Consider the following 23,853-nt stretch of genomic DNA (forward strand, 5'->3'; position numbering starts at 1 on the left):
CATGTTGGATTTTATTTTTGAGGAATTTCTTAATACAGCAATAGATGATCTGATGTGTTAATTAAGGAGGGGTTGGAGATGAGGAAAGCAGGATGGCAGGGAAGTAATACCTTTCATTACTGCATGCATAGCAACTCTGTTAAGAGGTGATGTCTTGATAAGCTGTTGAGCCAGCAATTAGTCTACCAATAACTAATCCATTGATTCCTGCATTATCAAGTGTGTAAGTTCAATAGAAGCTATTGTCTTACAGAGAATAGTGTAAGTCTTCACTAAGATCAAAATGAGAGCACAAATAGATGTACTTCCTAGGGACCTGATCAGAAAGTGTGAAGCCAAAGGTTTGTATTGTGGATTTCTTTGTAGTGTTGATTTTCAGGTCCATGGTGTGTGCATAAAAATCACTTATTTCATAGGCTCTCAGTGGAATAATAGAGAGCCTGTGAAATTGTAGAATAGAACAGAATCACAGAATGATTTGGGTGAAGGGACCTTAGAGATCATGTAGTTCCAACTCCCCTGCCACGGGCAAGGATACTTTCCACTAGACCAGGTTGCTCGAAGGCCCATCCAACCTGGCCCTGAACACTACCAGGGAGGGGGCATCCACAGCTTCTCTGGGCAACCTGTTCACCACCTGCACAGTAAAGAACTTCTTCCTTCTATCTAATATATATCTACTCTCTTTCAGTTTAAAACTTTTACCCCTCATCCTATCACTACACTCCCTGATAAAGAGTCCCTCCTCATCTTTCCTGTAGCCCCCTTTTAAGTACTGGAAGGCTGCTATAAGGTCTCCCTGGAGCCTTCTCTTCTCCAGGCTGAACCCCAACTCTCTCAGCCTGTCCTCACAGGGGATGTGCTGCAGCCCCCTGATCATGTTTGTGGCCTTTCTCTGGACCTGCTCAAGCAGCATTCATCCTGGTGCTTCATTTGGCTCTTACAGCTATTATTCTTGCTATCAGTCTGAAATGAATTGTGAGGGACTGAATGCTGCTCAACTAGACTTGCCATTTTATCTCTTTACTTAGTACTATGTATTGTGGCTTTCTCTATATTTTGAAATTGTCTATAATACTGTTAATAGTTTCCAACAGTGAAGGAGATCATCGTATAATGCTTGATAGCAGGTTTGTGGGCTTTAAGCCCATTTGGACTTGATCTTAAGGGTCTCTCTATGAATGATTGTAGTATTTTAAGTAGCAAAAATTGTTCCTGTGCTAAGAATATCTGATCTTACTGGCAAGGGGGCTATGAATGTGTGAGACCTGTTGGGTAAACTAAATCCTTTTTTCTGTGAGAGAAGGAAAATGTCAGGAGAAACATGAATCCTGTCACCCAACAGAGGCGAGGCTGCTGTAGTTCCGTGCCCTGCAGGTCTGACCAGTAGCCCAGCTGTGTGTGTATTCCCAGTATGCACCTGCACACACACATGCATGCAACATGCATGGCAGATCAACACAAGCAGCACAATGGATGTCATCCTGTTACTGTTTCTGGCTGATGAGGATGAAGATCCATTTGTGGGAAACACACTGTGAGTCCCTTCTGTAGGTGGGCTCACACTCTCACTACCTGGTTGCTGGCACCCAGATCCCAGACTTCCCTGTGTCTGGCACCTGCGTCACATGAGACCCTGAGGCTGTAGACTCACTCCAGTTGCTGATAAAGACCACCTCACTCATGGAGACACACACATGTGTATTTGCACATACACACACAGACCTCTTTGGCAGCTGGTGGGGCTCCCCCAGTTCCTCTGATAGGCAGCTCCCCTTGTGGCCTTGTCTTTGAAAACACAGAGTGCACACACAGACAAAAATCTCCATCAGTTGGCCAGAATCCACCTCACCCCTGTAGGAGCCAACGCCCCAGTGGCCACCCCTTATAGACCCTGGTGCACAGACACAGGTGCATTTCCCAGTTGACACCCCTAGCTCCTCCGACCCGAGAGCTTGTGGTCTCCAGCAGCTGTACAGAACTTTCCTTATCCCTCCTCTAGCCAACTCCTTCTGTGATCTTGCCCTTATAGATATACATTCTCCTTCTCCAGGCCACTTTACCTTCTCACCTTAATAAGGTAGGACACACTGTGCTGGTTGGGTACAGGGCATGGCCAGACAAGCGTACCAACTAGCAAACTGTTTACTCACAACGGGCCCTATTTATCCCCTTATCCTATCATTTCCCCATGCTCGTTCCTCTCCAAATCACTGAGATCCATTCTTTTCCCTGCCTTTGGTTCTTCCCTTAAACGTTGCAAAATAAGCCTTGCACAGTCCCAAAATGTTTTTCCTCTTCATCTCATAATGTAACACCCCTCAGTCTGAAAGGCACTCTGGAGAGCTGATCATGTTGACTCTTGGGGTGGGTGTTAGACCTGGACCATAGGGCAGAGGCTTTGCTGGGATAGCCCTAGGAGGAGCCTGGACAGCTTGTCACTTCCTCTGAATCAATAATTTGGGTTCCTCCCACCTGCTATCGTGCTTCTGTGTTCATCTGGATTTGTGGAGATAAGCCTTTGATGGGCTAAGGGTTCCTGTGATGAGTTTAGGAAGATACAGGACAAAGTATTATTTGGGTTCCACTACCCACCATTGTCTTTCTGTGCTCTTCTCTTTTCTTGCAGATGGACATTTTAGCACATAGCCTTAAGAGACCTTCCTTTCCTTTAGTCTTAATCCCACTGCATGCATTTCCTTTCCTTTTGTCATTCATACAGATAATGAGCATTGAAGAAAACTTTTGATATGTCCTACCTGTGTCACTTGCTTTCTTTCAAGTAATTTCTTTAATGTGACTGTGTTTAAAAATATTCATTAGAAATTAAATCCCTATGGGATTTGAATATTGCTCTGACGATACCACCTTTGAAGTAAGCCATCATATTTTCATGTACTACTACTCTTCAGTACAGCTCAGATCTTTTTGGCACTGTGTGCACAAGTTTAAATATTTAAAGTCATGTGAGAACTTCATCAATCACTCACCTATCTTGTCTGCCAGGTGCTTATTGAGACAACTTTTCCCTATGCAGGTGCTGTCAGCACCGTTACTGTGTACATAAGTAACTTGCTTTGCACCTCATACACTGCTAGAGCTTGTCAGTAGGGTTTGGCTGCTGTACTTCTGAAGCTGTAGTTTCACAGAGCTTTGTGATAGAGTAGAGAGGTGAAAGAAACACTACCAAAAGACAGTTTTAAACTCTTAGAGTATAAGGTGGCCATAATAATAGTTTCTGCCAAGGCTTCTTGAGAATCTCCAGGCTGGTAAATGTAAAGTGCTACTGAAAAGCAATCTCATGGTAACTCACGTTCATGTGTTGACCATGGTTTACTTTTCACTGTGTTTCAGTCTGACACTAAGATTTTGTGTCAGTTGCCTTGCCATTTTTGTCTCTTGGAGAATGCGAACTGGCATAATAAAGTACAGGACTTTGTAGATGTTCCAGTCTCTGGTGGTAGGAGGCATAAAAGACATAAAAGCGAAAATATACGTGAAGAACTCATTGCCTTAAGTTTATGAGAAAAGATTCCTCATGCCTTTAATGCTGGGTGATCTAGTTTTAGGAATGAGAACTATGCAAACTTTATCTTTAACAGCTTCTCTACTGTCTTAATCTCTTCTTTCCCACCTTAAAAATAAAAGAAACCAACCAGACCAAAATCCATGCCTTTTGTCCAAAAAAGGCTTATGACTGTCTCGGTTAGTTTTGGTAACAAAATCGTGGTGTATCTGTGTTACTTCTAGAATTATGCTTGCTTTGGGTAGGAAACTCTTCTTACCTTCAATGTTTTTCCCTTTCCAGAATTAACTTTTCTTTTTAGTTAGTTTCACTTCTCCTTTCAATATCCCGTAATTTTTAAACTTAAGATCACTGTGCAGCCTATATTCTGGTTACATGGGCAGTTCAATTTTTTTTACAATTTAGCAGAGAATAGTTTCTAATGAATATTTATGCAGTATTTTTGTACTCTGTATTTAATTATTTTACTATTATTTCTTTTTAGATTATGTATCTGAAATACAGTTTTCCTCATCTTTGGTAGCACTGTGCTATGGTGGGAGTAGATTGCTGTTTGAATTAATGAGCTGGTTAGAGATTCCCTGTTATGTTTTTGTATAGTGTATTAAAAAAATTTTAGCTTTCTCCTTTGAGTGCCCAGAAGTATTTAATTGCACTCTTATTTTTTTCTGTCTTTATTGCCTTTGAACTCTTAACTCGGATAATCTACTCTGAGTTCCATGAGTGCATCAAAGCAGGTATTAATTTGGAGAATTTTGAAGAGACTTTACTTTGGAAATACTGTGTATGAAGACCATATGAAACACTTTATTCTTTGGTTAATTTGAATGTTGGCCCTACAAAGACCTTAAGGGAGAAGTTTGTCCCTTTCAGAAAATTATTGTCCTAAAGCAACTGTTCCTGTAGGGGTCTATATGTATTTATTGGTTAAATAAATAAATAATAAAAAAAAGAGACATCTTTAGAAAAGATAGAAGGTCAAACCTGCTTTAAACTGTAGTGCTACTTTGTATCAAAGCTAACTTCAGCTATTCCCCATTGGTTTGCCTGATTTAAAATGTTTTTGATGTAACACGGAAGATTATTGAACTATATTTTTGCCGTTTCCTCCTCTATGCACTTGGATCGCCAGCAGCATCAGTGGTAGATTTCATTACAACCAAGCAATGAAATTTCTATTCTTTCTGTATAGTGCTTTCTGTGGACCATGAAATTATTCGCCTGTATGGAATATTGAGAGGTATTAACTTTTTTGAAGCACTATCAATGTATAATTCAAAAGAGAAGTGTATGTAGAATACCCACACTGTACTGCCGTGCAGGTCTTGTTGTGAATTTCCTTTTTTTTTAATGTATGGAAATCTTATTTTTAGACTGCATTGTTTTAAATTGTTTAATGTACTTTGTTTGATACATGTTTAAATGTGCTTATAATCCTAGTATCTCACTTTGTCTTACATGCTCTGCATGATCAAGTATATTCCAAGAGTGTGTCTCCCTCCTGTAGGACAAGTGGTAAAGGATTTGGGGAATATGGGGAATATGAATGTGATGGCCTAATCTGCAACATTGCAAAACACCTACCATAGAGTCTAACATTGAAGAGAATTTATGCTTGAAAACAAAGCATAAACTAAAAATATGGACAGGTGAAAGGAAGTGAAGTATACCTTTTCAAGGATGAATGGGCTTTCATCCCTGAATTGTTGATGCCTGTTCCTAGTGGAGCAAGAGTAGCTCTGGGATGGCATGGGGTATTTCATGGCAGAGACTAGGGTGGTTCTGCCTGGCCAGAACTGCTATTGCTGCTGCTGTGTGGAGCAGGGAAAGGAAGAGGGGATGCATGGGGAACACGGACTGTAAGGAAGGGGTTGAGATTTTTCAGGAGAGATAAGTGGAGGGCATGGCTCTTAAACCTAATTTAGTCAATTCTCTGCTGACTGAACCATGAGCTGAAATCTGTTATTGTCTTCCCTCTACCTCTACCCCTGCTTCAAGTCTGCATATGAAGAATCTTCAAATATAATGGTTTGTTTCTTAGTTTACGCACTTGATAGTGAACAGTGGAGAAACTACTGGCGAACTCATACTTTGGAGCAGGTGTGCTGCCTTTCATCAGTGCTCTGTGAAAGCCATTGTTTGAGAAGAAAAATCTCATATGATTTTATTTATTTATTTTTTTTTTTTTTTTTTTAAGATTCCACTCTAGTCACTGCAGTTTGCAATCTGGCTTCATCTTCCTGTGCTTACCATAGACTTCTGGTTTTATAGACAGGAAGGGAAATTGCTGTCTGGTCAAGATGTAAGATGTTTTTTGCCACTGATGACTCTATACTTCACTTCCAATGATGTTACCCTCCCTTTTGCATTTGTTGCATTCTCTTTCTTCCTGGGTCTTGCCTATGTACTTATTCCTGTAGAGTGTGCTTTCCTCATTGCCTGCTGGTTTGATGTGACACTGAAGGGCCCCATCATCCATGCTGAGCTCTTTTATGTTTATGCTATATTAATTTTCTGCTTTTGCATGTTCTATAAACATCTGTATGTGAGTGGCTTACAATCTATTTCTACATTCCAAAAACTGTTCCTTTTCAGTTTTGAACAGGAAGAATTTTTTCCTCTAAAGCTCTTCATGGATGTCTAATAGTCAGTTCTTGCTCTGACTAGAGTGGAACACTTGTACCCAATTTTTGCTACTAATTTTCTTTGCTCTCTCTGATCTTAATTCCACAGATGCTATAATAATTTTACTTGTCATTTAGTTTGGGAACTTTGATGTACTTATTAAGTGATATCTCAAGATACTTATCTTCAGGATATATTGAAGCCTCAGAATATTTTTGCATAGCATTTCAAAGACGTTAAGTCTATTGATATGGTTGAAATCTTGTCCAAAATCTCTTACGCATCAAACGGTACTGTAACTCTTCTGTGTTGACAAGTGTAATATTGCTGTTCACATCTGTTAAAAAGGCTGCTACAAAGATGACTTAGATTTCGTGCATCTCATTGAGTATGTCACCTGCTTTTGTGTTCTGTTGGTCCTTGCCCATATAGGTTAAAACACACAAGCTCTAACAATGAAAATGTTTAAATTTCACTTAGTAGGTCTTCATGGAAAAATTGATAAATATCTAACCACTAAAAGAACCCCACAACCCAAACCACTTTTCTAAAGAATTTTTTTTGGCTCTTGATAAGATTGGAGTGATTGTCTTGTGTTCATGTTAAATCCTAAGGATTATTCATGGAATAGAAGTGTATCCTACTTAACTTTGATAAAGGAGCTGATGGTTTTTATGCTTCTCCTAAACTTCTAAATAATTGGAGCACAAAAAAGCACCGTTTTGGATAACATAATGCAAATAAATAAGTAGAACAGTGTTTTAGTTATGTTAACTTGTATTTTATTAAAAAGGAGTTTCTTTGTATATTCTGTTTCAATGCATATTTGTATGTTCTGTTTCAATGACAGGAGTACAGCTACCTCAGAGTTACAAACACTTTAAAACTATGCTTTTGGTACATAAGCCGCCTTTTTGATATTCTACATGTAATGGTTGGGAAGAACCCTTCATAAATTGGTTTTGTAGATATCTTTTCCTCCAAACTTCCCGTAAAATTCTCATGTTCTGCATGATTTCTCCATAATGTAATGGGATTCTGGTCTGTTAACTCCAGTGCTAAGGCAACTGACCGTTATATGTATCTGTAGGAAAACCCTTTAAAATGAGACGGTTTAATAACAGGCAAGTTACCACAGAAAAATAAGGATGCTTAGCTTCCAAGAGCCCCATCTTAATTAAGGTTGCATAGAATGGAAACAGTATGTGAAATGTTATACCTTCTCTGTTTTCAGTTGGATCGATTTGCCAGTATAAGGATTCCAGGAAGTAAAAAGGAAAGACCTCCTCTGACACATATGAAGCTGTCACATTCTACAGACTGGTCATCCACACCTATGGATACGGAGGATTTTGCTCAAAAACCCCTGTCGGAAAGAGAAGTCATAGCGTTGTTTGAAAAAATGATGGTAAGAATCTTACACCGATTTCTTTTACTTAAAAGAATGGTAACATGGCTAACTGACAGGTGGGGCCTTCTTTTGTACATGTGTTCTGATCTTTACCAGAATTATTAATACTGTTGTTGTGAGTTGTAATTAATGTGGTTTTTAGGGTGTTTCTCAGGGGATGAAGTCTTTGAATTATTTTGAGAAGATTTTGCTCCAAATATATTTAAAATGGAAACTAAAGGTTTCTGATTATTAGAAATGAGATCACGCAACAGTTCGAAGGAGGAACAAGAAATGGGGAATCCTGCTTGCTTTCAAGATGACCTGAAACTTTTGCGAAGGGATTTTTTGCCTTTGAATGTCACAGCAGGGTTGTTTTTTTTTCTCAATTTATATTCCATGTCACTCTTGCACAAAAAAGACTTAAGGCTCTAGCCTCCAAAGCAGCATTTGTCTGCACATGTAGTCTCAAATTTGCTTCCTTCCTTAGCTGTCATGGTTACTGTGCTGCAAAAGAGCAGTTGCTTGCTGGAAAGATCATGTGGCATTGGTACCACCTCAATAGGTTGAGGATTTTTGTCATGACAATGATGACATTTTGGGCAATTGAAAACTAAACATGGAATGGCCATGAGAGAAGAGAGTCAGGGCAATCTGAAGAGTACAAAACGACATAAACAAGGAGAGTAATGCCTAGATTATTTTTTCTTTATCTGCCTCACAGCAAGTAGTAACAAGTAACTCTTGAAACAGAAAGGGACCACCAGGGGCTGAGATGTGGAGGAAATTAAATGTGCTGTGAGAGAAGTACCTTTATGGAATCTGTAATTCCTAGTACTCAATAATATTAGTTTAGTTTCGAAGATGCTTTTGTAGACCTGTTGAGAGCTATAATTTAAGAGACAGGATTCAGGATTTTCATGGTGAAGCTGATGAAAGGGAGGACTAATTTACTGTGTTATCAACTTTTGTATTTGTACTTGTTGTTCTCACATGGTCTATTTTTCTTGGTATACCTTGGTGTCTAGGATATTTTGCTTCTGTTAAGAAATTTCTCTGTGGATGGTAGTTGTTAAAATGTTAGGAAATGTGAGAGTTTTTATAAAACTTGAAGGTATGCCTCCCTGCACACCCCCCCTGCTACATCAGTGTAGGCTGTATTTCTCCACCATCCCATGGAGATTCTGGTATAGGATTGTGTGTGATGTTGAGACTATGCCATAAAAAAATGTAAACTTTCCATAAATCCTCAGAAACCTACTACTGTGCATCTAGGTAAACAGAAATGCTTATATCCATGGATCCTGAAGCAATTAATTCCAATTTTATAACTACCTTGCAAAAATATGTTAACGTAATAGTGTCATCCTGGATAATTTGAATGCTTTCCTAGTTTCGTTGAATAACAAAGCACTTAAACTGTTTTTGATAAACTACTTTATCAGTGTTATTTTAGCTATGACATGTAATGCAGAAAGGATTCCTCAGATTATCTGCACTTGAATGGACCGGAATAAAGCTAGTTTAGTCACAGTAGATTACATAGCTAATTATATATTGTAGCCTCTAGTTTGCTGTTCTGATCAAATTAAGTGATTTGTGGGGATGGTGAACAATTTGAATGTTGTCACCAGGCTTTTAGAGCTAATTTTTCACAAAATAAAAAGTCAATTGGTTAGTACTGAAGGGAGCAGTTTCCAAATTTCGAAGTTTCACTGAATGCATTACATTATACTTTGGGTTTTCCTGGATGCATACTACTTCCTTCTCACCATCTTTTATGCAGTGGTGTCCCATATGGCTTTGATGGCAAAAATTATGAAAGAGCTCTTAAAACCAGGCAGTTAAAGCTGATAATTAGCTTCATTTAGCTCCTTTCATTTCTGCTAGTCCTATTAGGATAATATCCTTGTGAAATGACTTATTCTTATTTTCCAAAGAGGTATTGCTCACCTGTAGAATAACTTTTAATGATAAACTAAGCCACATCTGATGTGCCCTGTGTATTGCTGAATATTTCTGATCTGTATAAAAACAACAAAAATTATTTTTTACGCACAGACACAGACAGAATATTTCCTATAAATAAACCAAACCTGCCATTACATCTAGGATTATGCAAAATGGTTTCTTACTTCCCTCTTAATTCTTGTCTTTTTTTTTTTTGTTTTAAATGTGATTAGAAGCTACTTTTTTTTTTTTTCAGGAAAGACAAGCCCTTTGTTAAGTTCAGAAGTTATTTTTCAGAAAACTTGAAAGAGCAAGTCTGAAGGAAGTGCAGAAATGATTTAAACAGAAAAATGAACTTTGCAGTAGCTACTGGCTGATGTGAAAAGCATTTTTTTTGGTTTGTTTTTCTTCCCCCTTAGGTAGGATATACATGCATTCCACTGTTATTGCAGGCAAGGTACTGAAGATGTGCTAACTCTCAGAAAACATCAAGAAAGATCTAGCCATATATTTTTGTGAAACTTAAAATGGAATACTTTGGTTTCAGAGTTCTTACATTTCTGTTTATGTAGGTTTTAAAAATACAATTTAAGTATTAAATAAAACACAGCTACCCTTATTAAGTATACATGTATATTTTCATTTGAAGCAGTATTGCTATACAGTTGTATCCCTGTGGAAAGGAATCCTGAGGCACAGCATTCCAAAGGCATTTATTGAAATTTGCATGGACTTGATTTCAATTCTTGTACACACCCCACAGCCCACACCCCCCACCCCATTTTTAAGCTAAGAAGATGTCTTAGATAAAGCACAAAGATTTTTGAGCAGTTGTTGAGAATGTAAAGTTGTAGTATTTCTGGATTTGAAAGAATTTCATATTGAAAAAATATTTAAAGGAGTAAATTCAAAAGAACTTCCTTATCTGTTCTTATTTTAAGTGCCTTTTAGCAGCCTTTATGTCCAAACCCATATATCAGTGTCAGAATTCATTGATGAATTGTAAAAGTCCTGGCTAGTAGTTAACTGCTAAATGCTTGACACTAAATTAAAATATTCAGCTTGATTTGTTGTATAGCTAGTTTAAATTTTTAGGTTTCCACCTGACCATTTCACAGTCATTTCACTTAACAGTCTCCATGTACCCTTCCTTTTAGCAGATTACTTCACGTTTTTGATTTTTTTAAATACTAAAGACACTACTTTCTGTGGTGTGTTCTTTTTCATCTTAAAAAAGCTGCAGTGACTTTTGTAAGCTTTGATAAAGACAGGTAACTTTAAATATCTTTCACTTTTTTTCCAAATGGTGTGTACACACACACAAAAATTTCCACTTTTTTATGTGTCTTGAAAGAAAATGATCTCTTTGCATATAATATTTGATCCTAACAGTGTTTTTAATGTATGTGTATTTAAGTCTGTTTATTGTTAATTTTTTAAAAAAAATTATGGATATTTGAGCCCGTGCAGCGTTTTTGGATCACACGAGGTTTCCCATCATTAAGTAAATCATAGTAGTTTCTTGTTTTGCTTTCATCCAAGAGAAGCTAGAAAATGCCGCATGCCCTTTCAAGATAATATCCCCGACATTTGATCTAGTATGTGGCAACTTGAAAATTATTCAGGAATATGTGTGTCCTTATGCACTGCTAGAATTTTGGTTTAGGTATAAGCAGATAGTTTCTCTGAGTTTTTTGATCAAAGGAATGCAGTATTTTGAAGAATAGAACTATGAGAAAAGCTTGAAGTATGTGTGGCCTCCTTTCTTCCAGCTTGTTTAGATAAAGTTGTTTTGCATTTACTTTCAGATGTAGGAAGTAACACCAATATGCAAGCTATCTGCCAAGGGGGCAAAAGACTATTATCATTGCTTGAATGAAAGAACTTTTTACAACATGCACCCTGTATTTTTTGATACTAAAAATATCAAGTAATAATATAGTGTATATATGGTATCAAATAAACAAATCTGATACTATAAATATACTGTATAGTATAACATAATTAAAATACCATTTTAATAATAATTTAATAAATAATAAGTAATAAATTAAATGCATACTAGACCGAAGTGAGGAACCTTTTCTAGTCTTTAATGAAAGGAAACAGCATTTGTGGGGGAAAAATCCAGAATCTACACAAAGTTGCCCTAATTATACTTTGAGGAAGATCAACTTATGGGGTCAAGCATTTTCTGCAATGTCTTCTCACAGCTCAGATATATGCAGAACTCTAAATGTTTCTGCAAAAGGTGCTTGATTCTATTCTATTCTATATGAAAACTAGCAAAAGACAAGGAAACTTAAGTTTCAGTGTAGTATAAAATTTTGATCTTTAGGGTTTTTTTTTTCTTAGAATTCTAAGGTTATGAGTTTGCTTGCTGTTTGTCTCTGATTTCTGACTAGGTGAAATAGCTTTGATATCAAGATGGTTACCCACTGATTTTGTAGCATTGCTCCTGCCAAAGCTGGTGAGGATTCACCTTGTGAGTCTCAGCTGAAAATAACTGCAGTAATTCTTGCTAAGCTTGGGTGACCATAGTAATGCTGTATGTGCTCATACGTGTGTGTGCCTAAATTGTTTCTTAAATGTTAAAGCCTTTTTTTTTTTCTTTTTACCTCCAGTGTGTTAGGAAATGTAATTTCTCACAGATGTGGAACTGATTACAAGGATCAGAGCATTTTCTAGGCTGGAACAGTTGAAGTCCTTGTGTCAGAAATGTCAATGAATAGCTGCTGTATGGCTTTGACTGTAGTTCTGCATCTGCTCTTTTTGACCTCTTGAGTTTAGGTTGGAATGAATGAACTGTGATGGGGTTTTGATAACAATTGAAGACATTGGTTTAATGATCAAATTGTCAAGAATTTGGGCCTTACCTGTTGCAAAGGTGTATATTAGTGTGAACTACTTTCAGTGCAAAGCAGATTCTGCTACCCAGGATTAAGTATTTGGGAACTGAGGAACAGAATTATAGAACACATAGATATATCATTAAAAAGACTTTTCTAAGGGACCGGTTTGAGTACATACGTAAATGTTTTAGGGAGTGTTAAACAATGCTTTTTCTGTATTTTAGTGTGTGTGTGAAACTGTAGGTGATTTCTAAAATGAGATTATGCTAGTAATGGTTGTGATGCACTGGTTTATGCTGGCATAGTTGACTTTTTTAGTCTGAGTTGCTAGGGAAGATGCATAAAGATTTTTATGGTTTTGAGTAACATCTAACTTATGAAAAGTTGTATAATAGTTTTCAGTTTCTCAAGTTCATATTTTCATGTCTTTTATTTTTTAAATCAGTCTCTTATAGTTAAACAACTGTGTTGCTGGATGACATTTAAAACTCTTTTTGTTTTCTTTTCCCTCCCATTCTAGGAAGATATGAATTTAAACGAAGACAAGAAGATGCCATTGAGAGAAAAGGATTTTAATACTAAAAAAGAAATGGTGATGCAATATATTAGCACTGCTTCCAAGTCTGTAAGTAAATTTCTCTGAAATACACCAAAAAATCACTTAATGTTTACATTATTTCCTACTGGAAAGAAAAAGTGATGCATGCAAGTTACATTCTTTTGACTAACATTTGTTTCTCATGGACACAAACATTTTTAAAGGGCACTCTCTCATTAGTTTACAAGCTGCAATGAAAGATACTCACTTGTACTTGAGGTGTGTCTTCTGTACACAGAGCAGCATTTCTTTTTGGTGAAGGTATGGCTATTAGTGAAGATGGAAAGATTCTGCAGAAAACTTCTTTGAAAAGTTTGATGTGAACCTTTTTTCTTTTCTAGCACTGTTTGAAAAGAATTCCTTAATTGATTAGCCTTTTTCATACTTCAGTACAGAATTCATGTTCTGCTGCTATGTAATAGTTGATAACAAAAGTGTTGTACATGAATCCAATTAGTGTCCGGTTTTTACTTCTAGGGATAATTACTGTTTGGTGTACCTTGACTTGATGAAAGAATGCTTTTTCACAAGTGCTGAAGTGCCATATAGCACCTGACTATTACGTACAACTAATCCCCTCTCAGGTTTCTATGGTTTTCTAGGTCTCTAGGTTTTTCTATGGGTGATACTGCAGTAGCATCTTTTGATAGTTCATATTTCTCAAACTTTAAAGAGACAAGTACTAAGCTATATTGTGTTGGGACAAGTATAATAATTTGCAACTGCTATGCAGAGTACTCAGCAGGTTTCATTTACAACAGTTATCATAAAAAGAACAGCAGCTGCACCTCTAATGGATCCCTGAAAGTGAAGCAGCCTCTGGTGACCAAAGTGAACTCCACAATAGTCAAAGCTTCATCACTGACCTCAGTATTAGGATTTCTGTTTCTTAGAAATGCACAACTCCTTTCCAATATTTACAAAGCACATCACTGTTACTGATGCATCTAGAATTTATGCTGGGTTTGGTGGGGTTGTGCTCAGGTGCTTATTTATATATAGAATACTGTTGCCTGCCTCTGTGTATGTGTGAGATGTTTGGAATGAATCCCTCACTTAAGGTCTCAAAGTTACTTAAAAGTAGCTAGAGTTCTACTGATACGCGTTGTCCAATACTCATTTATTTCACTCCACTTTGTGTAGAGACTTCTTAAACAGGTGGGCTCAAAGCATGCTTCTGCACATATATATATATATATATATATATATATATATATATATATATATATATGTCTGCATACGGTTGGTTGTAAGTATGCTGTTACCATCACTCTTTATAACATGTTCAGGGGCTCCCTGTAGAAGAATTGCTAAAAATAATCAGTCTTGGGGTTTGGGTATTAGTAGTACTTACTGAAAATTTGAGTGATAGAAAAAACTGTATGCTTGGAAGAATTCTGCTCAAGTACTTCAATATTCTGCTAGTACCTTCTTGTTTTCTTGTAATGTATAGTGTTTAGATGAAACCTTATTTCTTCCCTTGAAAACATTATCTGAGAGATGTGTATCGCATATTGTTTAAACCATCATGCCTTGGAAATATGGAATGAAATTTCTGGCTGCTGTGGTATCATGTCTTGTTCCCTTCTCCAACTGTTTCCTGATAAATAACAGTTATGTTTAAAGGCTATTATGTGAGTGTGAATTCTCATCTATCAGAAGTGGTGTGGTTCTGTTTGTTGTTAGAGATTGTTATGTCCAGTGTATTTTCTGTGTTTTTGTAGCAGTTTGTATGTATTATGGTTCTTTGAGGTTAGAAAGAGTGTCCCATTTTAAGTGCTATATAAACACTTACAAAGATGTTCTAGCCCAGAAAAGTTTTAAAAATCAATTTCCGTGTTATGGAGTTAATACTTAAGTGGAAATAAAAAGCAGTATTGCTGTAATGTTACTCTACTATAAGTTTTGCTATTCTGTATGTTGAGCACACACAAACCAGGTTTTTAAAGTGAGTTTTCTTCACAAGATTTTGTTTTGTTGTGCAGCTTACTCCCTTGTAATGTTTTAACTGAATTAATTAATGCTGACTTCATACTGCATCTGCTTACAGACCAGTTGTTCTTCAGTTGAGTAATTAAATTTCTAGAGGCACTGATGCCTCAAGATATTTCCTGTTTCTCAGTTAACTCAAGCATTTTGAACTTAAGCAGCTTTTCCCGTGCTGAAATACAGCTAATATAATCAGTTTCACAATTGGTACCAAATGCAGCTCTCATTTTATTTAAGCACTGGCAGATGTATCATATTCTTATTATGTTGCAGAACCTTGGCATAACTATGAATAAGTGGTACTTGGTACTGTGGGTATGATGTACAGACACTCACAGTTTATTGACATCTTTTACATAGAGTACTGTTGAGGTGGGGAACTGAGTCTGAAATGGGGTGACTGGTTACTGTCTGGATGTTGGTGTGAGTCTCCATTGCTTGTGACACTGTCTTCAGATGGGTCAGAAGAGACTCTGAAATGTCATTCTAGTGAATTCTTATAGTCTGGCTGGGCTCTTGTCCCATGTCACATTTCCACTGCACACATTGCTATTGATTATATTAAATTAATTCCAAAATATCTTCTATCTTAACTCCATCCTGTCAATACAACTGTCCTATATGACTGTTTCTGCATCAAAAGGAAGCCATTTTACTGACTATTTATAAGTATCTTCATTATATCCAGCTTGGTCAATTTTACAGCAGGATCTGCTGGGGGAAGTCACTGGAAATGACAGATTCTCCACCCAGGATATTAATCCATATGCTTAGGCATACAAGTAGTGCTTATCAACTAGTCTGTGCACAGCAGGAGCTGCCAGGAGAATTTCTGGGACTTTTTGAAATTTCCAACTGGAGAGCTCCTGTAACATTTAGCTAAATACTTTGTCATGAAGGCTGCCAGGAGCTTGTTTAGTCATCTTGTCTCTAGTCAGTCCATTATCTCATCTATGCAGAGACTATCTGTGAAGATGAAGGATCTCATGGAGAACTGTATATGCTGTGTATGTATACAGGCATGGCCCTCATCCTGTTACGCCACAGTTGGAACCATTTCTTCCTTATATCATAGCCATAACTCAAATTCCCCTCATTGTGCCTCAGGGGTTTATATTGTCTAGTCTTAAAATGTTTGGGGATTATTGTAACAGGATGGATGTGCTCATATATAAGCTCTTGAATAACCAGACAGAAACCCTTGTTGCCAATTCCTCTTAGCCAGTGAATTTGTAGTGTTTTGGGCAACTTATGGTATAGTAGCTTTTACTTTTCATGTTTTATCAAGTCTGATATTTAGTTCTTTATGTTATGAATGCTTTTTTGTTTTGTTTAATATCTTCTACATTTGACTTGGATATTCTCTCCAGTTGTTTTTTCATTCCTCTTTAGATAGACCTTTGTCAAAGCTGTAGAGGAACTGAGCATTCTTGCTTATGGAAGTGCAAGCAATTATACCATCTTGGTGAGGAGAGTAAATTGTTTGTGGAATAGGTTTGCAGCTGGATGTTTTTTAAGGAGGTGGTGTTCTGTTCCTGGTTTGCCAATGTATACTGTTAACTCTTGGACCCAGAGAATATCTGAAGAGATTAAAGTAAGTTGCCATGCTGTAGGGCTTTCTTACTTGAGTATTATATGCCTATGAACTTGTGGTGGTTTGACCTTGGCTAAATGCCAGGTACCCACCAAGTCGCTCTATCACTTCCCCCCCCCCCCTTCCCCCTTTTTCTCAACAGGGCAAAGAGGGGAAAGAATATAAGATAGGAAAAAAACCAACCAACCCTCGTGGGTAAAACAAAAGCAGTTTTAATATGAGCAAAGCAAAGCAAAGGTTCGCGTGCGGAAGCAAAAAAAAGAAAACAGATTTATTCTCTACTTCCCATTAACAGGCGATGTTGGGCCTTCTCAGGAAGCCGGGCTCTGATACACGTAGTGGTTGCCTCGGAGGACCAAGGGTGACCCCACCCCCTTCCTCCTTTCTCCCAGCTTTATACTGAGCAGACGTCATATGGTATGGAATATCCCTTTGGTCAGTTTGGGTCAGCTGTCCTGGTTGTGTCCCCTCCCAAGATCTTGCCCACCCCGTCCCACTGTGGGGGGGAAAATGTCAGAAAGAGCCTTGGTGCTGTGTAAGCACTACTCAGCAGTAGCCACAACACCAGTGTGCTATCAACACCCTGCCAACATAAAACACAGCACCATGAGGGCTGCTATAGGGGAAAACCAATTCTGGCTCAGCCAGACCCAGTACAGAACTAAACACAGAATGTGAAAGAAAACTGTAAACACATGGTTTTTTTGTCTGTGGAAACACATATTGTTATGGATTTTTTTTTTTTGAGTTTCCTCGATCTCTAATTCTAAGGCTCCCCTCAACCCTCATCCCTTCTTGACCATCTCATCTACTTTTTTCCATGGACCATAGTTATTGTATGTGACTCACATATTTAAGCAAATAGGGATCTCCAATTCAGAGGCATGTTTGGAATGACATTCCATGTATTACATGCAGTGTACCAAAATATAGCATGAGATGCGATATTTTCAGGGTGGTTTCTGGCAGTAGTCTGCTTTTTGGCATCTGGAATATCTGTTTCTCAAGTGTGAGGAAATACAGGTGGAGCAGAGAGGTAGTATAGCCACTGGTAGCCCTCCAAAGTTCCCTTATCACAGAGTCATAGAATAGAATGATGAAGGTTGTAAAAGACCTCTGGAGATTGTCTTGTCCAACCCTTTACCTAGTCCATTTTTTAATATCTCTGATAGAGGAGACTGTACAGTCTTCCTGGGCAACCTGTTCCAGTGCTTGACCAGCATCATGGTTAAAAGAAACACAAACTTCCATCCTTTCCCCTTGTTTATGCCTTATGTTTAACCAATTTGCTGTATTTCAATTTGTGCCTCTTGTCCTTTCACTGCTAGGGTTTCCCTGAGCCTTCTCTTCTTGGAGCTAAACAATCCCGGTTCTATCGGCCTCTCCTTATACAACAGATGCTTCTTCAATTCTGTTCACAGCCCTTTTTGGACTCATTCCAATATGACCATGTCTGTCTCACGCTGGGGTGCCCAGAACTGGACACAATACTACAAATGTCTCACCACTGTTGCACTGAGGGGAAGGATCATTTGTCTCCCTTGACCAGCTGGTGATGCACTTCCCTATGGTCAGCTTGTCATCTACCAGGACTTCCATTTTTTTCCTACAAACCTACTTTCCAAGTGGTTGCTCCCAACACTTGTTGATGCATGGGATTATTCCTCCCCAGGTTCAGGATTCAGCATTTCCTGTTGTGGAACTCCCTGAAATTCCTCTGCCCATTTCTCCTATCAGTTGAGGTCCCTCTGAATGACAGCACAACAGTATAGTCTGTCAACCACTCTTTACAGTTTTTAACTTCACCTCTCTGCTAGAAACTATTTCATCATCTTCTACTTCAGGAGGAGAAGACTTTATTTTTCAACACTTCTTGAGGATCTACCAAAGTGAGAAAACATCTGTATGAAGCTCTGTGTAATAACATAATGAGAATGCCTCACCATTTACAGTGGATAGTTTCAAGTCATTGCACTGCAAGTCTAATTCTCTTCAACTCCTGACTTAAGCCACTAGATAATCAAGTACTATTTAGTAACTCTCTCTAGTGCTTGTTGTGGTTTGAACTCAGCCGGCAGCCAATCGCCACATGGCTAGCTGTTCACCTCCCCCCTTCCCCAGTGAAATAGGGACAAAAGGAAGAAAATTTGTAGGTTGAATAAAAAAAAATTTTACTAATAGTAACAAGAAACAACAGTGACAAAATGTAAGTCCAAAACAGGTAAAATGCAGCAGTGGCTTACCAAGTACGGCGACAGGTACGCAGCCCAACCTCCCCCAGCAGCGATCCGAACACACCAGAAAATCCCTCCACGCCTACCTGGAAACCAAAAACGGCGCGCGCCAGAGAGAGCCCGAGTCCACCTATAGACACTGAGCATGATGTCACATGATATGTAATACTCCCATGATCAATCGAGACTTGGCCCTCTGGTTGTGCTCCCTCTCAGTCCAAGGAAAGTTAACTCTCTCCTGGCCGAAACCAGGACAGTGCTACATGACAGAATAGTTGTACTTCCCACTTGGCACCCAATTATATGCCTCTTTTTTTGAATTTAAATATGTTCTGTAGAAAATGTATCTATTCTTTATGTCATAAATGGATATTGGGTGGAGTAGACTTGTTATTTTCCGCTGTCTACAAATTTTGTCTTTGTCACTACTTAAAAAAAAAAAAAAAAAGGGGGGGGGGGAGGAGAATACCCTTAAGAATAGGGTTGACACCTTTTAGATTTGCCATTTTAGCTTTGTTAGTTCACTATAACCATTGCTTTGTTTAAAACAATGGATACTATATATCATTCAGAAGAGTCATTAATATCTTGAATTTATTTTAAGCAACATTTGACACCACATATACAATGATGAGTCAAAGCTAGTGTCTTTCAACCTATATTGCTTGGAACAGAAAACAATTTATTTACACAAAACTACTTTTGTGGTGCTGCATTAACTTGCCATTTCATCTTCCTTTCTATCTCCTTGTTCTCTGTGTCCCCATTTGCCTCCCTACCTGCCAAAAAGAGCAAAACCCAAAAAGCAAAGCAAAATCCAAACCCGAAGGTTGTGTCCTTATGCTACTGCATCAGTAGTCATGTTTGTGTGGCACTGCATTCTTACAGATAGCAAATACAACAGATGAGGAGCTGTGATTTATCTTTACAACATCAGTGGTTCTAAAGAGATCTTTTTTTCAGTTTTTTTGCTTTAGCCCTTAGAGCCAAAGCTAGCCTGTTTTATAGTTCCAGTCTCATTAAACTCCTCATCTGAAGGACCGTTAACTAAAAAGTGTTTTACAGCATTATCTGCAAGAACTCAACTTACTGCAGTACCCTCCTGAGTACTCTTCTGCTGTGCTGGTTCTTCCCTCTGTATTCTTGTATGACGGCAGTCACCTTCTGGACATGTGACCTCTGATCTCTTCAGAGCACTTCAGAATTGTTTTTCTTCTGTTGAGTATTGAAAATTAAGATGTTTGCAATGTATAAACAGAATCAATTAATTACAAAAATTGTATTTCACCAAGTGTACATGATACATTTCTGCGTTTGATGCCTGCTGCTTTTGAGTACTGATTATAAATGTGTTCATAAATTGACAAAAGTTTAGTCAGCATTTAGCATATACAGTAGATGGACAACAAACAGTTACAGGTTTAGGACTAAATTATATCTTCTTTTTTCCCTGCTTTTTCAAGGAACAGAAATGAAGGTTAGCCATTAATAATCTATTCAAGTTCTATATTTGCCAAATAAAAAATGAATGTATCTTCTGTATTTCAGGGAAGTCTCAAGAACAGTCGGAAGATTTCACCCCAAGAGTTTATTCAGGAATTAAAATCTGGGTCAACAGATGAAAGACTAGTCACTTGCTTAGAATCTCTCCGTGTGTCCTTGACCAGTAATCCTGTCAGGTAACATCATTAACACATATTGCAAAAATTAATCATGTTCTTATTTCTTAATGGATTAAAATTAATGGATCTGTAGATGTGCATGTTCCAAGGTTTCCCCGATAATGAATGTGTATGCTTTAGTGAATGATTGTACTTTTTTGGTTTTTTTCATTGATTATGTATCTTCTGTAGATCTATTTTTCAGTAGACTTCACTGATCTGTACAAGGTAATGCTAAGAGAATGTAAAATATGTGTAGTGATGAGCTGTTCACTTTGTTTTCTAAATAGTAAAAATTTTTTCATTTTTATTTTTGAAATATTCTCTTAACTCTTTAGTCTTTTGACTTTGTCAGGTTGATCAGTGATGGGAGATAGCACTTCAGTGTAAGTTTGTTAGCCAGAAAACATCGATATTTTTAATTGTGTGCTCCTCCTTTGGTCCAGTGTGCTTTAGGCTTGCTGCCTTCTGGTAATTTTTTCTGTATCTCTGGGGTTTATCTATACAATAGAGAGCACAACATTAGTTTACCTGTGCTTTTTTTAAAAATGGCTAACTCTTCAGTAATCATAAATCTAACACTGATAGAAATCTTTACGTTTAATTTTGATTTATCTGTGCAGCTTGATTTGTGGATGCTGGCTTTATTTTATTAAATCATATTTTTGTCTGTTCTGCTCTATTTACAACCTTTTGTTTTAGAGTTCCTATTTAAGCCAATGGTTGATTTTTGGGAAACTGTTTTTGGTTTAGTTCAAAATAATGCAAATGAAATATTTGGAATGCTTATGGTGTGAAGTGATTGAAAGAGGTTTAGACAACTGTCATCTTTCTGCATCTGGCATGGCAGAGCTGTTGATGTGGGTCTTCTGTATGGGTGTTTGCTTCTTTCCTTCTTTTTGTTTTTGAAATGGATTGTCTTATTTAGAGTATATAATGGTTCACATGGGAAGAAACATGCTTTACATGAACCTGGGTTCTTCCGACAGAGGGTTTTACTGAAGATATACTTCCTTCAGGAATGTGAAGCTATTTTTGATATAGTATTGCTGCTGCTTCTTTATTTGAAAAAACCCCAATGACCTACAACCCTAGAGATTTTTTTATTTACACTTACATTGATTTAACGAAGAAAACTCTGTTAGTATGCATCTGGAAATAGAAACACAAAATGTATGAAATGTGTGACTACTTAAGTTTAGAGCAGCCTATTCTCTCTGTTCTTGATGTGACTGGATAGTTTCTTCTTTTTGTATGTGATCCCCTTTCTCATACATGAAGAGAAAAGTTAATCCCCCTCCCCCAAAATAACAAAACAAAACCCACAATCTTGGTGAGGTGCTAGTTCTGCCTAACAGCATGGTGCAATGTGATAGGATGTGAAGGGATGAGGAAGATGGAGAAATGGTATCAGAATAAGGAATGTGGAGGCCAGCTATGAGAGAATGGTGTTGGTCTGTACTTGAGACATTTGGTAGAGAATGCAAGGTGAATTAGACTGATGTTGTAATAGAGCATCTGATCAATACCAAAAGTCTGGTGATCAATATTATCTGAAAGAACAAAGTACAGAAACTTAGAAGTTTTACAGCAACTAAATATTATGAAATATCGGACTAAGTAGGTTTTCCATAAATGTTTCACTTTGAGTAAGGAAAGGATTAGAAATCTGTAGATATGAGTAGAGGGAAAAGTGCTTTTGTGCATGGAGAAATGGAAAAATAAATGTTTTAATTTTCATAAGCTTAGAGTATTTTATGTCAGTGCTTCAAAGCATACTAGAAGGGTATGATGCATTGTTGATAAAGAAGCATTGATACTTTTGAAAGATTAGTTTCTTTAACTTATTGGTAGAAAAAGTTCTAGATTGTAACACTGGCTTTAACTTTGTTCAGTCAAATATAAACTATAAGAGGTAGAAAATTTGACAGAATCCAAGTCCTAACTAGACCATAATTTATTAAAATTTAACTTCAATTTGAAATATTAAGCAGAATGTAAGAGACAACATAAAAGAACTATAATGCTTAGATTGGAGTGAAACTCATTATTAAGTTAATGGATGTATGGCCTAAGAATAGGTCTGAATTTGAGAGGTTTGAATTGGAAGGAGAGACTGTGGCTTGCAAAAACACCAGAGAAGAGGTATTTAAATAAGCAGCAGTTTCATAAAATGTTACTTGTCCATGAGTGCATTTTAGTCTACAAATCAAAAGAAGAATCACAACCACTGGAACATATGGGTTCTGAAAGTCTTCTGGTGTATTGAGTGGTGCTGAAAAACTGTTAAGATAGACCTCACTAGGCTTAACCAGAGCATTTTAAAATAGCCTTAGTAAAAATCTAAGTTCTTCTATAGGACTTACATACAAAAATAGAAAAAATGTACCAGCGCACACTGTTCTTCATACTAAAAATTTGTGAACATTTTTAAATCATGTCCCCTTTTTTCTAATGAGTAACAACAGCTGATATTCATTGGATGCAGATGTTTGTGACTTGGATTTTCCTCTCAGCAGCCAATTCTTTGAGTAGGAACTTGTTTTGACACCTAACTACTGAACTCCAGTCCAGCTGCTGTAAATCCATGATTATTTTTAACTTCAGCTTCATATGATATGAGCAATGAGAAATAACTGATGAAATGTTGGGATTTTATTTTGTGCATGTATAATACCTAAGAAAAAATCTATGCTTTTTTAACAGGATAAGAATTAAATTTAGATTGGATCTAGCCTGACAATCTTCACATTTGTGGGCTGTGATCTTCTTGATAAAAATATATAATTTCGTTTTTTTTCTGTTTTTCTAATTACTATACTTTAATCTACTTTTTAATCTTGTTGACATTTCAGTTTCTAATGCAAGAAATGGTTCTACAGCATTGTTTTCAATTAGTCGTTTGTGTAAAATGTATTTTTATTTCACAGAGAAATATGAATCAAGTGATAGAGTAGTTTGATCCTGGTACTGAGAAAAATGTATTGAAAACTGTGGCTTGCTGCAAACAGTAGTATTCATTTTCCATCAGTATAAAAAGTAAGCCTAAAAATGAAAATATATCCACTGATCTTGGTCACTATTCTTCAGTTAAATAAATGGGGTGTTTTTACTTCACCGTTGCCAACACAATTAATCAAAAATGATTTAGTGATCTACCTGTACATAGTGTTACAGATAACTAGTTATCTACAACTATTTCTTCTCCTTTTGTATAACAGTTGCAATGGATTTGGCTCTTGTCATTAAGAGGACATTTTTAATAAATTGAAAATAAGGGCACTGATAGCTTGGTGTTTTGTCGGACTGACAAAAAGCTAAGTGTTTGCTCTGGCTCATGTAAGTAATCTTTGTTCTTTTGTGGAAGCAGAGGAAAGGGCAGTAATAATGCAACAATATTTTAGACATTTGATCATTCTCAGTGTCCTCAGCTG

The 23,853-nt window shown here is 37.2% G+C and overlaps 1 protein-coding gene across 2 annotated transcripts in view; it reads left to right on the forward strand.

The window, feature by feature from the left end:
- DIAPH3 (diaphanous related formin 3) overlaps positions 1–23,853 on the forward strand; it is a 256,020-nt gene that overhangs the window by 20,842 nt on the left and 211,325 nt on the right. For both annotated transcript variants that reach the window (XM_074815569.1, XM_074815570.1), the window contains exons 3-5: positions 7,386–7,559; positions 12,864–12,968; positions 20,307–20,437. In XM_074815569.1, coding sequence (XP_074671670.1) covers positions 7,386–7,559; positions 12,864–12,968; positions 20,307–20,437 — 410 coding nt within the window. The remainder of the gene's footprint in view (positions 1–7,385; positions 7,560–12,863; positions 12,969–20,306; positions 20,438–23,853) is intronic.

Source organism: Strix aluco, chromosome 2 (assembly GCF_031877795.1).
Source record: "Strix aluco isolate bStrAlu1 chromosome 2, bStrAlu1.hap1, whole genome shotgun sequence".
Taxonomy (NCBI): domain Eukaryota; kingdom Metazoa; phylum Chordata; class Aves; order Strigiformes; family Strigidae; genus Strix; species Strix aluco.